The sequence below is a fragment of the Copidosoma floridanum genome, unplaced genomic scaffold, assembly GCF_036245765.1.
Source record: "Copidosoma floridanum isolate Cflo_tuat_1 unplaced genomic scaffold, Cflo_Japanese_pri ptg000019l, whole genome shotgun sequence".
NCBI lineage: Eukaryota > Metazoa > Arthropoda > Insecta > Hymenoptera > Encyrtidae > Copidosoma > Copidosoma floridanum.
The window spans coordinates 12,951,438-12,970,425 of NW_028321896.1; the positions used below are offsets into that span (position 1 = coordinate 12,951,438).

Consider the following 18,988-nt stretch of genomic DNA (forward strand, 5'->3'; position numbering starts at 1 on the left):
TTACTCAATACGGTAGTCGCGTGTAAGCGCCTAGTTTCTCGTTGTTGTTTTTTCCCCCCCCTTCTTGTTATCACTCCGCACACCTCGTGAAAATATATACGTCTCAGGGAGCATAAATGATTGCTTTGCGGGAGAGGACTTTGTATCGATCGGCCGTTCGTATCACGTTTTTCGCGGATCGAACGCGACATGTGCCAGCTCTTACGTGATCGGTATATAATCGCGCGCGCTTTTTGCAATGGAAACAAAAAAAGAAAACTACGAGCGCCCCTTCCTTCGATGTATATGTGTATGCATATGTGTAATAATTGAGTTGAGTAGGGCTTTGGACGCTTGCGCGCACGTGCCAGCCGAGACGGGAGAAAGAGAGCGGAAAGCGTATAGGCGAGAACTTTTCGCTCGCTCGCGATCGGCAAACTTATACTTATGCTTTGGTATAATATACATATACGTACCAAACGTGTGTTGATTACGGATAGTTTTGAAATTATATACTTCCTCTTTTTTCCAACTGAATTGTCGAGCTTGCGAAAACTCACCGTGTGATTCTGCAGCACGACAATAACGCACAACAGGTATATACCTACGTGTGTATATTTTTATTCTCACGGAAAAGTATGGTAATGCCTATACACCGCTCGCCGGTTTTATTGTACATGTAAGTTTGTACGCATATCGGATGTTCCATTTTTATTCTTACACGCACGAGCTTTCACTGGGTTTAGTAATACATTTGTTATGAAATTCAGTTGATTTGGAGCTGCCTTATAAATATAGGTACAAGTGTAGGTACTCATCGTTATATAATTCCCGTTTCCTCTGTTTCCCATGTAATTTAAAAAAAAAAAAAAAAATGTTTATTTTTTATTTTGTATTATTTCGTGGGTTCACGTGCGTATAGTTTATAAAAATAACGATCATATATACGAGTATAATTTATATGGTAACAGATACATCGAAGAAAAACCCATGAAAAACAAGAAAGGTATAGATGACAGTGATATGGAAGACCAGTACTGTACATAAATCATATGATTACCCAAGCCCACGTGTCGAGTGACTCGAGAGCGAAACAGCTTTAGCACCCAGTCGTACAGGTGAGAACAAAAAATGCCCGCTTCAATTGCCCAATATCTCTCTCTCCCTGCTTTGCTTTCGAACTAACGCGTTGCACGCGAAATTGATAACACCTTTGTGTATGCATGTATAGAAAACAAGTAGGTACACACATACGTCATAATCAAAGCTCGCGTCGAGAGCGAGGAGTCGTTGAGTTACGCAACGATGCAAGGTATACGTTATTCACACGCGTTTCTCGTACTATGTAATAGCTATAACTGGCCGGGGACACCTTAAATCGCATACGAGTGGTACACCAAGTGTATAAATATAATAGTGATACGACCCCACACGTGTGCCCGATAATGTTGCGAGAATTTAGTATTATAAGCGCTCGTAAGTTTTTTGTACAATAACACACATCGATTCGCTAACAAAATCATTTCACCAGTTGTACAAGATTTTTCATCATTTTTTTCTCAAATTATTGTCACACTGCGGAAAGGATGTTAGAGTCAAGTGCCAAATTGCTCTGTTCTATTTTGCAATGTAAACCTTGTTACCTGTAATACCAAATTATATATGATAGTCGCATTGTGATAACTCGTACATAGTAAACCCCAGAAATGTATCCAAATGCTGTGCTTGCGTACTATTGATCCATATATGTGTACATATACATATATATGTATTGTACAAGCTCACCCCACTTTGCCAAGTAATCATATAGGTATTAAATATTTATCGGCGATTTTGTCGAAGGAGAAAATCCAAGCTGACTTCGTATGTCATGCAAAAACTATGATGCTTGCATGCAGATTTCATCTGTCACGTTGTTATTTTTGTTATTATTTATTTTTAAATCCAACAGAAAATCACACAATCGACGTAGATATACCGTGCATTGGCGTATAATAAATAAATCGTACCAAGGGTGGAGTGTTGTATTGCGCACAGGCAAGGACTATCTATCTACGTATTTAACTAGCTTTAAACTCAAAACGGAAGCTGCAGGCAGTTGTGGATGCGCTTTATCGCGTGACGTTCACACGAGTAAATACGTATATATAGTTCATCAGATCTACTGATATACCATATTTCGCTCTCTGAATGCACCGAGCTGACGGCTAGATGTACGTAGTATGTATTTTTTTTTTTTTTTTTTTCTCTTATTTTTGTTTTTGTTTAAGACGTCAAACAGTTTTGCCATCGTTTGTGCTGCTGCGTCGTTTGATGTCAAATTCAATGGAGCGAGATTAAACTGCGAAACGTAGGATGGTTGCAATAATATTTTCAAGTGTTTACATTCGCTGGGTGGTTATTGCGCTTTATTTTGACGGTATGTACTTATTTACATTGTATAGCTATAATTTATATTACAAAATACGAATAAAATATATACGTTATTGTAATTTTAGTGTATCACGGATTTCGTAATGCGAGATGTGCTGTCAGTGCTGCATAGATGCAGAACGACAAACCGGGAGTCCCTCCGAACCATCGCAATAACAAGCGTGCCTTTGACTTATGTTAATTACACACGAGGATACAATATAATAGATAGACACGAATGTAGTCTCGCGGGTATGGAGTGCGCGTGGTCAAAGGATCATCCCTCTTTTTCTCTGGCCATCGGTGTGCACGAGCTCAAAGAGCTGGGCTGGATGATAATAATACAGAGAAAATACTCTCGAGTTGTCATCGACGAGCCTCCAGTTGTAATCGTTAATGGATGCTCAATACCAAATGGCTATATATAATATACTCGTCGAAGCGGGCTCGCTCTTATATTTTCCTCTCTTCCTTTTTGTCCGCTCGACCGCACTTCATCATCGATGAATCTTTCGTCATGTATATTTTCATCGGCTCCGTTTTATCGCTCGATCAACCAATATCCAGGAGAGCACACGCGCGATTACGTAAGGCACACCGCTTTGTTTGTTCATCGGCGATATTGAATTTTTTTTTTTTTTTTTTTCGCGATTCGCTGTGGAGCTTTTACTCCGTTGCGATCACGCGCGCGCTGCATCCAAACCGAGAGCGAAACAAAGGGGCGGGGAGAACACGCGATGATTCGCTTGATTATCCGTCAAAAAGCCACGCGAACCGCGGACAAAGTGGCGAGAAAGTTCTGCCGTCGTTGGATTTCTCGTTTCTTTCTTGGCGCGAGCGCAGGACCTGTTGAAGCGAGTACCCCCGCGAACGAGGACGGACACAATGGAGCAGGTTTTCGAACTTTGGAGTTCTCGGGATTTCTTAATAAATCAACTTGTTCTTTGACGAGTGGAGGAACGAGATGAAGGAAAAAGGGGGGGGGACAAGTGAGGGTCGAAAAGTATACCGAGATTTTTCCAATAGAAAAAAAGGGGGGGGGCAAGGAAGGGAGGAGAGAAAGGCCGATTGGTGCGCTCGAATTCTTCCCAAGCCTTTGTCCCTCTTGTATTCTTTCTCCCGCTCTTGACGGACTCGCGGAAAAGTTAAGCTTTTCACTTTTCAACTATAATTACTCGGCTCGTCGTGCGCGAGCGGGGGGCGCCCGTGCAATCGCGGATATTACACATTACTTTACCATAACTTCACTTTTACGTGTTTTTTTTTTTTTTTTTTTTCTTACTCCTACTGAAACAAGCAATGTATAATATCATACAAATATGTTAATGACGAGCGCTTCAAGCTCGAAGGAAAAAATTTCTCTGTTTGGATTAAAAAATTTTAATTACGTTTGTACTCTCGTTAAAAATAAGCTCTTGCTGATTTTCAAGCAAAGGGGGAGGAAAATTGTAGTACCTACTCTGATTCCGAGGGCAAAGAAACGATTCCCGTTTTGAGTTTTGCATTTTTGCTGTTGGGTTTAATTCACAAGAAGTCGTGTAATTATACCTGTTTTTTTTTTCGGACGCAAAGAAATTTTCAGCTGCAATGACGAATGTGCAGTATCCGGTTAACGATTATAACTTTTTTTTCGGTACACCAACGAAATCACAAATATGCATCGTTAGGCAAATTTATCGGGTTATTGGTCAAAGTAATGATGATTCACAGCGCGTAATCTCCGTGAAAACATGTTATGCGCGATACTTTATTTCCCCCCGCGCTCTCCGTTGCTCGCGTATATAAATGCACACCATGCTTGTGCACGTGTGCGCGTGGATCGTATACACAAAAGGCTAATTCGTGTGTGAGCGCTTGTGCAATGAGCACAAATCAGTGACATAATTTGATTGTACAGTGGCGCGCAGTGCGATTTATATACACGCGCTGGTGCGAGGCCGAAAAATTATCGCTGCCGAAAATCGCCAAGTGCTCGGGTTATACACACACGTACACGTGAAACGAAGAGATAATGAAAAAAAAAGTGCGGAGCATTACAACGTCTCTTGGGTGATAATGACCGATGACCGAGGCTCGACGAGTGCATTGTCTCACGTGCATCGCGTGTATAAACTGATTTTTATCGAGAACGTGACCAGACAGAGATTATTAAATAAAAAACGATCACGTGCAATAGCTGTTTTTAACGATTATATGGATATGGGAAATAACAATTGAGAAGGAGTGAGACTACAATAATAAATTTGCGCGTTGGAAAATAGTCCCGTCGTCGCTTGCATCGTATATTTCATACATACATATACTTGTTCGTCTCACCGACGGTACGTTGTATACGATCGATTACGGGATCGCAATAAATTAATATCAGTGATTTAAAATGAAAGGTTTTATTTTTAGACAACCGTTCGTTGGAATAATAATGACAATAATGGTAACGATAGATAGCTTTTATCGAAATACCCTTGTTTCATTCAACTCACTTATTATTTTATATACGTTTTGTTTTACCTATTACGTATACACAACTACTTGGAATGCCATTGGTAAAGTTTCTTTGGAAGTGTTTTTATTTTTTGCCAACAAGTAAAAAATATTTTTCAAGTATTTATAAAAAATGTCGTTGGCTACTAGGAAATATGCTATTTCTTCTTTTAATTAAAATTATTTGTACACTAGTCTATACATTATCAATCGATTCACAGCTGGTTAAGACACATATTGAAAGATCAGATGGATCAACGTTTTAAGCACAATATTATTACATGATAAACATACATGTATAAAGAATGGGTATTGTTAAACACAAACATACAATACATACGGAAAATAGAGAAATCCGGACGTTTGAAAAGCATAGAATAAAATTGTAAGAGTAGTGGAAAAAAACATTTTTCAAACAACGCAACATTTTCACGCAAACGAGCGACCAGTTCGATCTGTTATTGATAAACGTTCGTCGCGCAATCGATGCTGTTGCGAGCTATCGTTTTACAATAGTAGCCTCTCGACAAGACCAAATATTATCCAATAACGACAGCTCAAAGTACCACTCGTCATTTCACTTAACAGGACAAAGTATAAGAAAAAAAAAAAAAAAAAGCTATATACACTATGGATAAGTATAACGAAAAAAAAAGGATCCTTATATCATGTACACTTGAAAAATTGATCGAGTCTTTTTCACATAAGAGAACAAGAAGAAAAATCACAACTCCGTAGTAGCGACGCCCCAGTACTGCTGCATCCTCGAGGCATCCTGCTCGAGGGAGTCGAGGGCCCCGCGCTCCTGAATAACGGCAAAGTCGTACTCGAGATTGTAGGGCATGAGCCTCTGCAAACTTCCAAAGTACGCGGCGTTCGGCCCGCCGTTCAATAATCTCCGAGCGCTGCCTCCGAAAGCCGAGCGGATGACCGGCACCGGCTGCACCAGGGGCTGCTGATAACCCGCTCCGGATGTGGTCTCGAACGATCGAGCGCTGCCAAATCGCCGAGACAGGAAGGGCACGCCCGTGCTCGAGCCCAGCTGCGGCGTCGACCTCGACTGCCCTGTTTGTAAATTTAGGATGTTAAACAAAAAAAAAAAAACAAAAATCAAAGGATGAGATAAGCACGTCACGGGGAATATCGACACATTACCCATCGGTGCATGCAAAATCAAAAGCAAATGCTCGTCGGAGTCGTGTATTTCGTTTGCACGGTGAGCGATCGAATTTCTCTCGAGCACTTTGTAATCTCTCCAATTACAGCCACGAAAAGAAATCCCGATCAAAGTTTCTACGCGATATCGCGTCACGAATTAACAAGAGGGAGATTCGGAAAAAGCTTTTAAATGTGAAATAGTAACGAAGCTTAATGTACACGCTTGATCGAATATTTATTAAAACTTCCATTATCATCGCGTCAATAATATTGAGCATCCACGTGCTAAAAGCCTTATCGCGTGCATATACACGATGATTACGATAATATTCGGACTCGCTATATGTATATTCCTGACTGCTTGGTTGTCGATGTATAAGTTATGCAAGTCATGTCCCCAAACCAGAATGTTTTTGTTTTGTTTTCCCCCCTGTACAAGAGCAAAAACTCCTTTACCACCTCGTCGCAGGGCGGTGCTCCTGCTGGTGCTGCTGGGCGCGCTCGTGAGGGTGTCCAGTTCTTTGTCGAAGAGCAGCTGGGTGTTTTGCTCGAGCATGTACTCCCAGCAGCGCAGTTGTTCGTCGCTAGGGGGCGGGGAGCGCTCGGACCCGGCGACGCTCCCCGCACCAGCCGAGCCCTGCAGCTGGCGAATCTTACCGGCGCTCGCGCTCCCCGAGCAGAAGCGCCCGCCGGTCCGGCCGGAGGTCCGTCGGCGCGAGCGCGGCTCGAACAGACCCACGTCGCTCGTCGTCTGGTCCGACTGGCCGCTCGGGGAGCTGCGGTCCTCCCGCTGGTGCGGGTTGCTGCCCACGCTCGACGCGTCCTTCGAAAGGCCCTGGCTGCTTTTGCTCGACTTTGCGCTCGATCTGCAAGTGTCGCCCAAACTTTTCGAACTTGGATCTTGTCAATTTTATTTTTTTTTTTTTTTCTATCGAGTAGCGAGTTGGGGCAAAGTAGTGCCCATTTTCGCTAAACTTTGAGGTATGTGTGCAGCACGTCGATTGAAAATAAACATTTGGCTTCTCGTCGGTCGGCAGAAAACTTAATTTGCGTGCGACTTGGAAGAAATGAAAAAAAAAAAAAAAAAAAATATAAAAAATAATTGTAGCCGACAAAGGAGCGTCCTATGCTTGCCGAGTGGGGGGTATATACGAGAGTACACAAGCTCCAAGGTATATAGAAATTGTAAATTACACGGTGTCAACATCACGGAATCACTTGCTCTTTGGGTCCTCCAAGAGGATGCAAACTCGACAGTAGGTCAGCTGAATTATAAACGACACCATCCTCGATGAGGGACCCTTTGGGTGAGGGGGGCAGGGGTTGGAGAAAAAACGTAGACTCCTACCTCGCGCTGACGACGTTCCTCAGCACACCGTTGAGATAAAAGCCGTTGTTAGCACAGGCGGCCAGTCCGGCCTCGGCCTGCATGGCGGCAGCTGCGTGACAGCAGCACGGGACGGGTGCCTCGTGATTGGCCGACAGCCGGGGCGTGCAGCACGGACACGTGCAGCCCAACTGTTGGGTCGGCTGTGGCTGCTGGTGGTGCTCGACCTCGACCGACACGAGGGCCTGCTGCTTAAGGTGTTCCTTCGTGCTCTTCGAGTGCACGGCCTGGCGGAGCTCGCGCATCAGTAGCCGGTTGAGGGGCTCGGGAGCCAACGACGACGACGATGGGCTATTGTTGTTGTTGTAGCTCGCGTTGGCCATCGACAGGCGCAACACTATCACGCTGAGGTTGTCCTCGGCGCCGTAGGCTTGGCCGAGGTCCTGGAGACGCTTGGCCGCGAGCACGGGGTTCGCTTCCGCGCGGGCCTGGCGTACCGCTTCCTGGATACTGAGCACCTCCCACAGCCGACGATTGCCGATTATCACAAACTCGTCGTCCTCCTCGAGGACCACCTACGGGAGTGCATAGATCGTTATAGATGCTATCGTCCTTGAGAATAACAACTATACTTTTTTCCCTTTTATTTTAGAAAAAAAAAACTAGTGTATTTCCGGTACAGTATCGATCGCGCTCCACATATGTGCAACCGGTCAGGCTATAATTTACTTAGCACGCGAGAACGGAATGACTAGGTGGCTTTTTTTTCTCTTTTCTACCCCCCCCCCCTCTGTTGTGCGGCCGATGTTTGTCCGAGGCGAAGGAATTCCACAATTTTCACGTGCTCGGTCACTTTTGCTTCGAGATTCGGGGCACGTTTTCCAATAGCAAGTTGTTCAAAAGGGGCTGGGGACGGCTATATTATTACCCATATACGCGAGAAGAAAAAAAAAAAGGCAGACAACTCCCTTGTTTCAAAAACGCGGAAACTTTCGACCTCATTTTTTTTTTTTTTTTTTACGACAAATTAAGACGTATAGCGGTGGATTATGAAGGATTGTGAATAAAAATTTTCCTCCGCGATATTTTTGGCGTTGGCCATATACCGAGAACGTTTTAAATGCACATAAATTTGGGGGAAAAGCGGGGAGAAAACACGTCAGTATCGCGCGCGCGTGCACATATTTTTTTGAAAAATTGCTCTTTGCGCTCGGTCGTTGACGTGACGGCGTTTATCACGGGTAAAACATCCACTCCAGCGGCATTGAGATAAGTGACGCTGATGTAATCAAAACTTTATTCGGTCCTTTTTTTTATTTTTATTTTTTCAACTTTTTTTGAAACAAATTGGGAGAAACTTTTCAAAAAGCTCAACTTTTTCTCTGGCTGTTGAATATTGTATTGGACCACTGTGATCGATACACGGCACCAGAGAAACGCTTCCACCGCCTCGAAACCGTCAAAGAGTTGAAAATAAAAAAAAAAAAAAAAAGGGACCACACCATTAGGAGTAAATATCGTACACGCACCTCCTCGCTGGTGGGCTCGGGCAGAGCAATCGGTAAGAGATCGTGGGCCGCGCTGTGGACCTTGCGTCCCTGAGCGAGGGCGGCCTGCAGCCTCGGCAGACCGACGAGCCTCGTGCTCTTGGCGAGCTGCAGCGGCCCCGAGGCTCGACACAGAACGGCCCTAGCCTCGCCGCAGGTAGCCGCCGTCAATAGGTACCTCGGACGGCCCCTGTCGCCACCGTCATCGTCATCCAGCAACTGTTCGGGTTCAAGCCTCGTCACGTGCACCAAGGCGGCGTCGATCCCGTACTTTTGCCCCTTTTCCCTCAGCTCGCGCTGCGCCGACAGCAAGGTGTAACGCAGGTACTCGCTACGCGTCTCCTTGACCGCGGACTCGTCCAACAGAAGCCGAGGGATCATCTCCTGGAGCGAGCTCGGGGCCTCTTGGCTCGAGCACCCGTCGAACAGCCCGAACAGGCACTCCGTGCCGCAGAACGCCGGCATGCGCAACTGGCTGATCAGCAGTCTGCGACATTTTTTAAATACACCTTTTACACTCTTTCGTGGTCATCCGTATACCGAGAGTATTTTTATCCATTCGTAAATTAACATAATAATGAATAGCCAAGGAATTTCTCAGTGTTTTTTCTTGTGGCACTGACGCAAGAAAAAGAACCTATAAATCGAATGAAAAGCATCGGAAACGAGATCATCGATTCGAGATACGTTAGGCGGCACCGTTTTCATTTTCAAAAATGATAAATTAAAAGCGCCCTTAGGTATACATACGTACAACATTGTACCGGTTTTGGGTAAGCGCGCAACATGTAAATAAGCACGAATTTCAGCTCGATCCCTCTGGAAAAGTTTGCGAAACTTTATTCTCAGCGTGCAAGGGTAGATCATTTTAATTGCGAACGCCGCCCGGCAGCCGTTGCAGCTGCTGCTGGCTGTGTATGCGTGTTGTTATATGTATAGGTATCTGTGCTCAAAAGCGAGCTGGCGATTCAATTAAGATCGAGTAATAAATTGAGCCCGGCTGTTTTATTAGCTATTGGGGAAAAAAATAAAATAGAATAAATGTAGCCTTGCCTTGAAATTTTATCAAGGGTACAACCTACTGATAACAATGAAAATAAGGTGGCAAACCTTTCACGGACGCCGGTGGTCTCGGAAAACCCGAGTCGCCAGGGCAGGTGGTGGTTGAGCTCCACCGAGTCATTGCGAGCCGACGCTCCAGTCGATGGTGAGCTGTTGTTGCTGCTGGTTGCACTGGTCTCGGGCGTGCAAACGGTCGACTTGCTCTGGCCCGAGACGTCGACCAGGGAGACGGGCCGGCGAGTGCTGTGGTAGCTCTGGAACTGGCGTGGGTCCACGTGCAGCCGTGAGTTGCAGGATATGTCGAGGAACTGCAGCTGGGACGACAACAGGCTGTCGAGGTTCAGGTGCTCCAGGTGGTTGTGCGCCAGATCGAGGACCTGCGTGTTAAGGGTTTCTTTTTTTTCGCATCGATTCAAGTTAACAGGCGAGAGACCTTTCGTTTTCACTTTTTTTTCATTGTAATTTCCATGTAACTGTTGAATTCACGATTATTCAAAGTCAAAGTTTTACAAAGATCGACACGCGTGACAGTTTGGATGGGTATATCGAGTTTCGAGCCAACGCCCGATTTCACGCGCGAAAATTCGATTGAATACCGATTTAACAGATCCGAAGCTTGAAAGTGGCTCCGCGGGTGTGGTGTTAATTGTTATTGAGTTCGCTCGAAAATCGTATTTCGAAATCAAAAGGCTACGTACTCGTCGGGCGTATCGTCACTTCATTGACAGCTGATGGATTTTTGAAGTACCAATTTACTTTTATTTTCAAAACGCGAGGTACAAAAAAAAAAAAAAAAAAGTAGCAAGCGATCCTTGGATTTTCCGTTAAAACCAACATGTAGGTGAGACAGCGTAACACTGGTGTATGCATTTCCTTATTGCAACGCGGCAAGTGAATGGCATTTAATAAAGTTCGCTGTGGTAAAACAATCGATGAAACAGAGGGGAAGTTGTTTGATGAAAATTTCTTGCCCATAGTTATCGAGTGACAGTGACTAATTACACAGTCGCACCGGCACACACGGCGTACCACGTATGTGGGTCACGCGGAAGATTAAAAGGAGGAGGAGGCATCAACTTGCTCCGTGTACCGCGACCGAGAAAGCTGATGAAACGAAGAGTAGACTTTCTTCCTCTTTTTTTTTTTTTTTTTTTTTTTTTTGCAACTTTTCATTTATTCACGGAGTAGGTATGTATACATATACACTGCTTCTCGCGAGCGTCTCGCGACTCCCTTTTACACAGCATTTCCGAGCTTTTACGATAAAAGCTCGGATCACCGAAGGGCTTGGGGAAAAACAACAATCCATCAAACAGTCGGAACGTCATGCAACGTAATACGCGCATCTATGAACAAATTTTATTTTATTCGGAAACTCACGATTTCAATAATTTCGTATTGACATTTCGTCCGTCCGCGTGGCTCTAGTGGTTACAAGAGAGAGAGAGTTGTAGGTGTACTGTAGGCTTGCGACTCTAATCTCGATTCCTATCTTACGCGGAAAAAGTAATAAAAATGGCCCAGTGTATACTTTGCAATGCATATAATAATAATAAAACAAATGAACGGCACGAGGGTAGTTTAGTTTTTCAACTGCACATAAATGTTACCAAACCATGAACCAACGCTGAGATCGTCGATACTCTCGTCGCGTAACGATCGGCAAAGCATCTCGAGAGAAGCCATTGTTATCCGCCTTTTTTTTAACGATCCTTTCTTGCAAAGGTGTCGCGTTGCGAAACAAAAAAAAAACAAAAAAAAAAAAAAAAAAAAAAAAAAGGGGTCGGTGTCCGTGTATACACCTGAAAGCTCCTCCAACAAAAGCGGATGTCTCCACGGTATACACGTATAATCCGAGGGAAGAACGGCAACCGACATGGCGTGACGGGGGAGGGAATTAATTATTCGTGCCCGAATTCCCGGCTTGGCTGCCATAAATATTCACTCGAGCGGCGCGATTTCAATTTATTCGCGACGGGCCTATATGCGCAGATGATGTACACACGGGGGGGGGGGTTAAAACTACTTTACCTTGAGCGAGGGAGTCCTGTTGAAGGCGGGACACCGGAGCAGCCGGTTCGAGTGAACCCTGAGTACCCTGAGGTGCGCCAGGCTCGCCACGTTGTCCGGGAGATACTGGAGCTTGTTGCCCGACAGCACGAGCTCCTCTAGCTCCTTCCAAGAGGCCACGCAGCTGGGACAAGAGAGAGAGAGAGAAAAATATATAGAATCGGTATTATGAATAAAACATGGGCTTAGGGCTGACCTCGAGTTCGTTAAATATTTCAAGGGACCCTCTTACAAATGCAAAATACACAGGGGGGGAGAATTAGTCCGACAAATAAGGAATCTGCTTCCTCTCTCCCTCAACTGCACTACTAACTTGTGCTCGTCGCGACAGTTGTCACGGAACTCCCGAGTGTCCCTGTCTCCTGTTCGTAATGCGATGCACATTCATTGTCCTTAATTCATCTCGCTCACTCTTTTGCAAGTCTGTGCAACGCTACGGGCATCCTCTTTGCTTTTTAATCAAGCCCAGATGCACCCGAGACATATTATCAGTCGTACACGCACATAATATATGGGGGTACGCTAACGATTCATTTCGGCAACGGAGCATATAACGTTGTACACGTTAGAGAAATGTCACGGCTTGAAATGTAATATTATTACGTCAGCGCCCTGAGCTATATATACTTTACAGTATATTATACGTGTAGGCTTGCGAAAGGATAAAGGACAGCTCCCCCCCCAAACGAGTGCATTGTTGCCGTTAATGCGACGCTCTTGTGTCTCTTCTTCTCTCATCTCTTTGACTGTTGCAGTGCCTATAATATAAGCTGAAGCCTGAAATGCGCGGAACAATACATGCGCACAGCATACACCTAATTCCTTTTGCTCCGGAGCTTGGCTATCATGTTGCATTGTCGGGCAATGCTTGTACTATTTGTGTTATTTATTATGTTACTCATTCAGGGACAATTATAGCTCTGCTCAGTTTGTTGTGTGATTTAAATTTTAAAACACGATAATTGTGCGTGTATGAGTAAATATACTAAATATATACAAAAAAGTTTCGGTCAAGGTGTGAAAAAAGTGTGTGTGTGTTTTTTAACGAGGGACAAATTTGGGATATTTTTTGTGGATTGACTCATGTAGTCAATGCGGAATTCTCGAAATTAAATCGTCTGTGACGTTAAGCCCGATCCATCGGTATATTTTCAACACCACCAAAGTTCAAACTAAAGCTCGCTTCGAATGGCTTTTCAAGCGGATCATTCAATTACATTCGCCCCGAGTTGCAAGTGAACGAGTCGAGCTGTAATTTTCACCGAATACGCAAATCTTTTTTCGAGAGTCACAATACCGGGTGTATGTGCCACATCAGGGCACATGAAGAAAAAAAAAAAAAAAAAAAAGAGAAAACGACTACTTACCCCCGCGGAATAAAAAATGTTTACTCGATCTGGGCAACGTGCCACGCGATTTTCCTTTGATTCCATCATATTTATGAACGCATATACAAGACATAGGCAGGCAAAATCAATTTTCACCAAACTACTGCATAATATACGTATTAAAGTTTGCGAAGCCGAGTCATCCCAAAATCATCCCTTAGCGGACGAGCCAATCTTATATAGTACAGCTGTTGTTTTCATGAGCGCACTCCGCGTTCCCCTAACATTTCAGTTCCCGCTCCTTCCAGTTACTACTTATAATGCATAATTGTTATATGTATACAGATTCCGCAGCAGATGGAAAGCGGAGAAGACCGCGTGAATGCTTACATCTCGGGCAGCGTGTCCAGGGCGTTGTAGGCGAGATGGAGTACCCTGAGCGCGCTGAACTTTGCCAGAACGTCGAGGGCGGTGTTCGTTAGGGAGTTGCTTGTGAGGTAGATTTTCTCCAACGAGCTGGTGGCTTCGTTGCGGGCCTTCTGTCCGCCGTTAACGTTATTACCGTCCACGGTAACGCCGGGCAGCTCCGACAATCGATTGTTCGACAGATTCAGCACTTTCATCCTACAACAACAGTGTTTGAATTTTCTTATGCACCACGAAGCCAAGTAAATGTAGTAGGAAGGATATATTTTGCACTTTATATAGGCAAATCGATGGGGGTTAAAAAAGAGGGATGTTTCCGAGGGAATTTTTACGAAGCGCTGTTTTGGCGTTGTTCTCCTTGCTCGTGTGATGAATATTTGTTTTTCAAAGCAAGAGAGAGAGAGAGGTCGAGTTTTCTCCCGGCTCGGGGCGAAAATAAGCGGCCGTCCGGAACTACACTTTATTGACAGCAGGGGGGGGGCAATTTTCTTTTTCGACAAAACTCCACCCACTGCGCTTCGCTCAGGGGGGGGGGGGAGGAAAAAAAAAATAAAAATAGAAACATGCACGAGCAGCGCGTGTACGTTTTCAATTTGATTTTCGCCCGTTGTTTCGCGCGCGAGCAAACAAAAATTAAATTCCCTCGAGTGGTTATCCACGTGAGAGTGTATACTTACTTGAGGGTGTTGGCGAAAAAGTTGGCGGGTAGGGCGGTGAGGTCGTTGTCCTGTAGCGTGAGGTGGACGAGACTGAGCTGCCTGCGAGGCGGTGGCAGGGCCTGGAGCCGATTGTGCGGCAAGTGGAGGACCTCGAGGCGCGAGGCCGTGGGCTGGGACAGGAGTCGGTCGGGCAGCGCGGTCAGCTTGTTGTGCGAGGCGAACAACGCTCGTAGCACCGGCAACTCGGGCGTCCACTCGGGCAGGCTGTCCAGCTCATTGCTACGGGCACACGCACATTTTATATTCTCTTTCTCTGGTTTGTTTTTTCTTCCCTCCACTGTTTCGAGGTGTTAATCCACCGACACGGTTTTGCCGAGCGCGGTCCAAGAAGATGGGATCCGAGAGTAAGTGTACGTGTATGTATATACATACCACCCACAGCGCGAGGTTGCGCAAGACGAGTTTTTTTCACCCGAGGTGCTTGAACTCCAGAGCAAATACGGAATCGCAATGCACTTTTTGTTACCACGGTTGTTTCGTTCAAAAGAGTCAATTAATTCAATCCTCCCGATGACTTAGACATTGAGACGAGAAGCTCATTTCCCACCCACTACGCCGTATTTATACAGTCCACGTACAGAGATGAATAAATTTTCTTTGTTACGGACAAGTCGAGGAAATTGTAATATCTTTATTCGCGGGGGGGGGGGATTTATATCACTTTGAAATAAATGAAGTTTCAACTCGTCGTTTTATATTGAAGGGATTCTCATAAAAGTCCCTTTGAGCGCTCGAAATTGAAAAGAGTCCTTTGAGAGGGCCGAGTTTGTTTTTTCAAATCGAATATTAAATTGAAGAAACGGCGGGGAGGGTAATTTATATTAATAACGCACCTCGAGAATATGTTTCTCTTGGAAACAGAGACATATTGTGTTCAGTGGACTTACCCGAATTTGAATTTAAATTATGATAATTGCGAAGCTCTCGTGACTTTCATCCAATTAGTGAAAAAGTATACATTTTGTACTTACTAAGAGACGTCCAGGTGCTCGAGGTTGACCGGCACGGGAGAAACGCTCAATACTTTCAGCTCTGTTTATTGGGAAAAGTAATGTAAAAGAAAAAAAGAAAAAACATGGATGAACGATCTTATGAAGCGAAAGTGGCGTATCTTACTGTTGTTGCCGGCAATGAGGGATACGAGGCTCCGGCCGCAGAGGGTCAGCTCGGTGAGTTGGTTGCGCGCACACCTGACGCTCCTCAGCTCCTGCAGTGCGCTCAAGTCGAGCGTCTCGATGTTGTTCTCACTGAGATCCAAGTGCGTGACGTTCTGCGATCGAGAGTTGTTATTGTACATCAATGATGTGGGAGAAAAGAAAAAAGGGAACAAATAATTGCTTGTACGGAAAAAAAAAAAAAAAAAAAAAAAAAATGAAGCTAGTTTCCTTCGCGAGGATGCGATCGAGGAGAGTTTTTCGCTCCGAAGGACTTTTTCGCGCTGCCGTTGCTGCTGAGATATTCTTTCTTCGGGAAATTTACGAGCTCGCAGCACTATACTCTGCTGTAGATGTGTAAAAGAGAGAGTGCCTCTGCGCGTGGATTTATAGAGGCGTGAAGCAACGGAGGGATCTTTTTTTTTTCTTTTTTCTCAAATCATGCAAATTTTCGTTTGAAAGATTTATCGGCACAAATTATTGTATCTTTCCGGAACCCGTGAGTTTCCGAGAGCTCGCGTCGATAGCCATCAGCCCGATGCGATGGTGAGGCAGCGAGTAATGTATATATATACATCTGCAGGATAAACGAAATTGTTTCCATCCAAAATACGGTCTAGCTGTGTATATGGGGGTAAATTACACTTTCAAATGGCCGTGTATTATCTTTGCATGGAGATTCACTTTTTTTTTTTTTTTTTTTTTTCGTTTTCTCTGAAAAATAGGTACAGGGAAGTGCCTGATTAATGGCCCGGTAAAAGCGAGACAACAAACCCGATGGTAAAAAATCTGCCTTTGGAGGAGAGCAAGAAAGGAAGTGCATCTGTAAAAGTGGCGTCAGCAGGTTGGGCCTGCCAAAAGTGCTGGAAGCAGCGAGAGAGGAGACAGAGATACACACACACACACACATACCCCGTAGTTGCCGAGAATGATGTTTCCTTTGAGCTGGTTATTTCGCAAATTGACTTTGCTGAGGACGTTGTTGTGCACACTGCTTTTTTCCTCGGGTGTGGAAGCAGCAGCGGAAAAAGAGGAGGAGGACGTTGACGAGAACGACGAGGACGACGATGTGGCTAATTTGCTCGTACTGGGGGAGCTGACGTTGTCGGGCCTACTGCTACCGCCACCGCCGAGCACGTCCTGCAAGGATGGGCAAATTGATAAACGATAAAAGTGAGGTAGAAAAAAAAAATAAAAAAATAAGGATCAGAGGACGGGGGGGGGGGTAACTGTGTATACTTACGGCGAGGGCGAGGGCTCGCATCTCGAGGAGAAAGCCGGGCAGGAGCTCGATCAGGTTGCCCACCAACGAGAGGTGCTCCAATCGACGTAGCTCGACGATCTCGTCGGGCAGCTCTTTGACGTCATTTCGGTCGAGTATCAGCTCTCTCAGGCTGCAATGTCGCACGTGGACCAATAAGAGGACAAGTGAAAAAAAAAAAAAAAAAAAAAAAAAAAAAATAGTTAAAGAGAGAAACATTATTATTGGACCAACGAGTAAACTCGAGAGGGGGCGGATCTGTTTTCGACTCTCTTTTATTTTACTGCCAGCCAGTAAAGAGGATGATCCTTTTCTTTTTCACTTGCGCAAGGCTGCAAATTACTATTGACTTGGCCATTATGGCGCTCATTTAGGTGTATCTGCGCGACTCGTACGTGGCAAAAAGTTTCCCTTGGAAGACGAATTAGGTGATCGAGGGCATCACGTGAAAAAGGAAGAAAAAAAAAAAAAAAAAAAGGAATACGGAATTAAATCGTTCGGCGTCGCATTAATCAAACGTTTACAGCCGATTTGAGGGGAAGAGGGAAAACGCTTTTGCCACTTTGGATTGAGATTGATGGCCGTGGCGAGGAGTTTTAGTCTGGGGGAGGTAGGTATATAATTATACAATATAATCAACGCAAAGAAAGTAAGGGAGCTAGTCGAGTTTGGCGGGGAAAGGCCGGTTAATCGGGATAATTGATTCAAATGGCGGCTGATTGTTATTCAAGTTCTTAATTAACGCTTTTCCCTCGACCGCGCAAAACGAAGATGATGGATCTTTATGGGAGGGAGCGGTTAATTAAGCCAGCGACCGCGAGGTAAGTTTTCACGGGAATTTCGCAATCCAAAATATATATACCAACGTGAAAACGAAGTAAGTAAGTACGGCTGCCCCCCCTCCCACCCTTGAGGAAGTTACGGTGTACGTATAGTCGACGAAAGTTACAAAATTGACCAGCCCATAATAACCATATACATGGAGAGAAAGCGGGAGGAGCCCCCCCCCCCGATTTTTCTATTTTCCTCAAACATATGTAATAACAACGCGACCGTAATAATAATTGACTATTATATTTAATTACGTAACTTGTCTCTTTTTTTTTTTTTTTTTTTTTTTCTCACAAAGTTCATACGTATATTAAACGAAGAAAAATCCTCGTAATTTCCCGGGCGGTGGAGGTAAGTTTTTATTACACGTTCCGGCAGTATAAGCTCGGTTAATTGCCGCTGTTATAACGAGGCAGTACGGATAGAAGAGTATAAAGGCACAAGGGGCGGGGGTCTTTTTAAAAGTAAGATTTTTTTTTTTTTTTATTCATCGCGTTACGACACTCCAGCAGATTTAAGAAGCATCGGTCTTGTAAAATCTCAACATACATAGATATAATGTAACGCGCTGCACTAAGGGGAGAAAAAAAGCAAGTGTGATTACCGATTCGCCCTTGTCGAAGGATGGCTGATAAAAGTGAGACGCGACAAACGGACACAGGTGATGGCGAAGAAAGGGTACACACGAATGCTTCACCACCTCGAACTTGTCCGCGGCACTTGTCTTCCTTCGCGGATCACTCACTTCTGCCTGGTATAAGGACGAATCCTTGCACACACACGTATAGGGCACACCGAAGGGGAAGAGAGAAAAAAAAAAAAATCGGGTAGATCTCCGCGCGATCGGAGAAGGACAGAGGCAGCGCGATAGGCGCGATGCGGAGCGCGTCTGACGGGCCCCGGGCGCTACTACTGCGCGGCGGACCTGCCAGCGGAGCGAAGAGGGAGGGGAGCGAAGGACCATAGTAGCCACTTGCGTATACTTATATACCCGTGGACGCGCCAAGCGAAAGAAAGAACAGAGAGAGCGTGTACGAGGCACCAGGCCAGGAGAACGAACGAGTCTATGATATATATATATTATACAGACGGAAGTCGAAGTCGTAGGGGGGCAAGGGGGCATGGGCAAGGATGCATGCATCCCCGTGTACCTTATACATACACACCTACCTGCTACAGGTGAATACTGCGCCAGGAGTTTTCTGAGACTCCCTGATTATTTGTAACAGAACG

At 44.9% G+C, this 18,988-nt stretch overlaps 1 protein-coding gene across 1 annotated transcript in view; it reads right to left on the reverse strand.

The window, feature by feature from the left end:
* Positions 1 to 5,596: 5,596 nt before the first annotated feature.
* The window catches only part of Phlpp (PH domain leucine-rich repeat protein phosphatase), a 43,277-nt gene continuing 29,885 nt past the window's right edge, over positions 5,597 to 18,988 (reverse strand). The window contains exons 8-20 of the mRNA XM_089592572.1: positions 16,911 to 17,057; positions 16,576 to 16,711; positions 15,626 to 15,779; positions 15,481 to 15,541; positions 14,468 to 14,728; positions 13,755 to 13,988; positions 11,998 to 12,160; positions 10,015 to 10,343; positions 8,887 to 9,391; positions 7,597 to 7,932; positions 7,379 to 7,566; positions 6,487 to 6,914; positions 5,597 to 5,937 (exon numbers count right to left, since the gene is read on the reverse strand). Of these exons, the coding sequence (XP_089448698.1) occupies positions 5,597 to 5,937; positions 6,487 to 6,914; positions 7,379 to 7,566; positions 7,597 to 7,932; positions 8,887 to 9,391; positions 10,015 to 10,343; positions 11,998 to 12,160; positions 13,755 to 13,988; positions 14,468 to 14,728; positions 15,481 to 15,541; positions 15,626 to 15,779; positions 16,576 to 16,711; positions 16,911 to 17,057 (3,283 nt within the window). The remainder of the gene's footprint in view (positions 5,938 to 6,486; positions 6,915 to 7,378; positions 7,567 to 7,596; positions 7,933 to 8,886; positions 9,392 to 10,014; positions 10,344 to 11,997; positions 12,161 to 13,754; positions 13,989 to 14,467; positions 14,729 to 15,480; positions 15,542 to 15,625; positions 15,780 to 16,575; positions 16,712 to 16,910; positions 17,058 to 18,988) is intronic.